Genomic DNA, 3,028 nt, shown 5'->3' on the forward strand with positions numbered 1-3,028 from the left:
ATCGTTATTGTGTTAATCAATCGTTATTCATCGTTATTGTTAATAGTTGTTAATCGTTATTGTGTTAATCAATCGTTATTCATCGTTATTGTTAATAGTTGTTAATCGTTATTGTGTTAATCAATCGTTATTCATCGTTATTGTCAATAGTTATTAATCGTTATTGTCAATAGTTATTAATCGTTATTGTCGTCGTCGCCGCCGTCGTGGTCGCCGCCGCCGCCGCCGCCGTTATTAATCGTATTGTTATTATTATTATTATTATTATTAATATCTCACTCGCGTAGTCGCGTTTAAAATCGTGATAAACCATTTGTATTATTACCGTTGATTTTTTATATATCGTCGTTACCGTTTGTTGTTTTTGATTGTCGTCGTCGTCGTCGTCGATAATAATCGCGTAATCGTCGAGTAATCGTAGCGGCGGCGGCGGCGGCGGCAACAGCTCCGGCGGCGGCACCGGCAGCAGCACCGGCAGCAGCAGCACCGGCAGCACGAGGACGACGCTTACGCCGACGCCACGACGACCATGAGTTTTCTGTCGGCCCTGGCCGACGCCGTCAGGGCGGCCGTGTCGCCGGACGGCGGCGGCGGCGGCGTTTCGCAGCCCGGGCGGCAGCGGCAGCAGCGGCAGCAGCATCAACGACAACGACTCGACGAGGACGAGCGGGACCGGCAGCAGCAGCAGCGAGGCGGAGGCGGCGGCGGCGGCGGAAGAGGAGGCGGCGGCGGCGGCGACATGCGTTGGTCGTTTTTTCCCGACGACGTCGACGACGACGCCGCCGCCGGCAGTCCGCAGCCGACGGACCACCAGCAGCAGCAGCAGCAGCAGCAGCAGCCGGAGCCGACGGACCACCAGGTGCCGGAGACGGAGCGGAACCGGCGTCGGGACGGACTCGGGCCGGAGCGGCCGCCGTGCCGGGCGTGCACCGACTTTCGGACGTTTGCCGCGGACAGCCGACGCGGCCTCCCGCAGCAGCAGCAGCAGCCGACGACGTCGGCCGGCGGAGGCGGCAGTGACGGAGACCACCGGCGGCAGCGGCACGACCGAGACGGCCCGGAGGACGACCCGGAGTCGGAGTACCGCCGCGGGCGCGGCGACTACGACTGCCCGCCCGACAGGGACCTACTGGGTAAGCGCGCCACGTCGTTTTTTTACATATATAATATATATTATTATATATATATATATATATATATATGTGTGTATTATACTCGATTGATTTATTTAATTAAAATTTATTTATTTATTTTTTTCCATTATTATTATTATTATTATTATTATTATTATTATTATTATAAAGGCAGACACCAGTATTAATACACGTCAGTAATGACGATGACGATAATAATAATAATAATAATAATAATAACATTAATAATAATAATAACGACAATAGTGTTAACGTTAATAATAACAATAGTAGTAGTAGTAACAATAATAATTATTGTTATTATTACTATTTATTATTTATCACTATAATTATTATTATTATTACTACTATAATTATTATTATTATTATTATAATTATAACTTTTATTACTATTATAATTATTATCACCGTTATCACTATAGTTGTTATATTATTACTATTTATTACTATTTGTTACTACTACTACTGCTGTTGTTGTTGTTGTTGTTATTATTATTATTATTATTATTCATCACCGTTACTGCCGTTACCACGACGGTATCAATACAATAGTAGTAGTAGTAGTAGTAGTACTGTTGGTAGTAGTACTGGTAGTAGTGGTAGTAATATTAACGATAATAATTATTATTATTATTACCATTTATCGTTTATTACTATAATTATTATTATTATTACTGTTATTATTATTATAATTATTATATATTGTTGTTGTTGTTGTTGTTGTTGTTGTTGTTATTATTATAATTATATCATTACTGTTGTTATTATTTTTGTTACTATTGTCACCGTCGTTACGACGGTAGCAATAATTCTAGTAGCAGCTGCAGCAGCAGCAGCACTAGGAGTAGGAGTAGCAGCAGCAGCAGCAGCACTAGCAGTAGTAGTGATTATAATAATAATAATTATTATTATTACCATTTATCGTTTATCACTATAATTATTATTGTTGTTATTATATATTGTTGTTGTTGTTGTTGTTGTTGTTATTATTATTATTACTATCACCACGGTTACTATTTACCGTTTGCTGTTATCGCCGTTATCGCCAAACGGTAGCGACAACATCGGTAGTAGCGGTAGCAGCAGTACCGGTAGTAGCAGTAGTAGTACTGGTAGTACTAGTACTGGTAGTGGTAGTACTGGTAGTATTGGTAGTAGTAGTAGTACTGGTAGTGGTAGTACTGGTAGTGGTAGTACTGGTAGTACTGGTAGTAGTAGTAGTAATCATTATTACTATTCATTATTTATTACTATAATTATTATTATTATTATCATTATTATTATTAATATTATAACCGTTATTACTATTGTTGTTGTTATTACTACTATTGTTGTTGTTACTATTGTTGTTGTTATTATTATTATTGTAATTATTATTATTGTTGTTGTTGTTGTTGTTGTTGTTGTTGTTGTTGTTGTTGTCGTTGTTGTTGTCGTTGTCGTTGTCGTTGTCGTTGTTGTTGTTATAATAATTATTATTATTATTACTGTTATTACTATAGTTATTATTAATACTGTTTATCACCGTTGTTACCATACGGTAGCGGTAACAATAGTAGCAGCGGTAGCAGCGGTAGCAGTAGCAGTAGTAGTAGCAGTAGCAGCAGCGGTACCGGTAGCAGCAGTAGTAGTAGCAGTAGCAGTAGCAGCAGCGGTACCGGTAGTAATTATAATAATATTTATTATTATTATTATTATCGTTATCGTTGTGATAATTATTACCGTTGCTGTTACTGTTGTTTTATTTATTATTTTATTATTCGTTCATTGCTTTCATTACCGTTTTTCATCACACCGGTGTGAATAACAGTAGTAGCAGTAGTAGTAGTAGTAGTAGTAGTAGTAGTAGTAGTAGTAGTAGTAGTAGTAGTAGT

At 39.6% G+C, this 3,028-nt stretch overlaps 1 protein-coding gene across 1 annotated transcript; it reads left to right on the top strand.

Moving 5' to 3' along the window:
• Positions 1–6: 6 nt before the first annotated feature.
• LOC126909477 (uncharacterized) lies at positions 7–3,020 on the top strand. Its single transcript, XM_050691904.1, has 2 exons — positions 7–1,133; positions 2,657–3,020. The coding sequence occupies exons 1-2, from the start codon at positions 530–532 to the stop codon at positions 2,959–2,961; spliced, it is 909 nt and encodes a 302-aa protein (XP_050547861.1). The 5' UTR covers positions 7–529; the 3' UTR covers positions 2,962–3,020.
• Positions 3,021–3,028: the final 8 nt, after the last annotated feature.

The sequence above is a fragment of the Daktulosphaira vitifoliae genome, unplaced genomic scaffold (genome assembly GCF_025091365.1).
Source record: "Daktulosphaira vitifoliae isolate Bord-2020 unplaced genomic scaffold, ASM2509136v1 Scaffold_427, whole genome shotgun sequence".
In the NCBI taxonomy this organism is placed as follows: Eukaryota; Metazoa; Arthropoda; class Insecta; order Hemiptera; family Phylloxeridae; genus Daktulosphaira; species Daktulosphaira vitifoliae.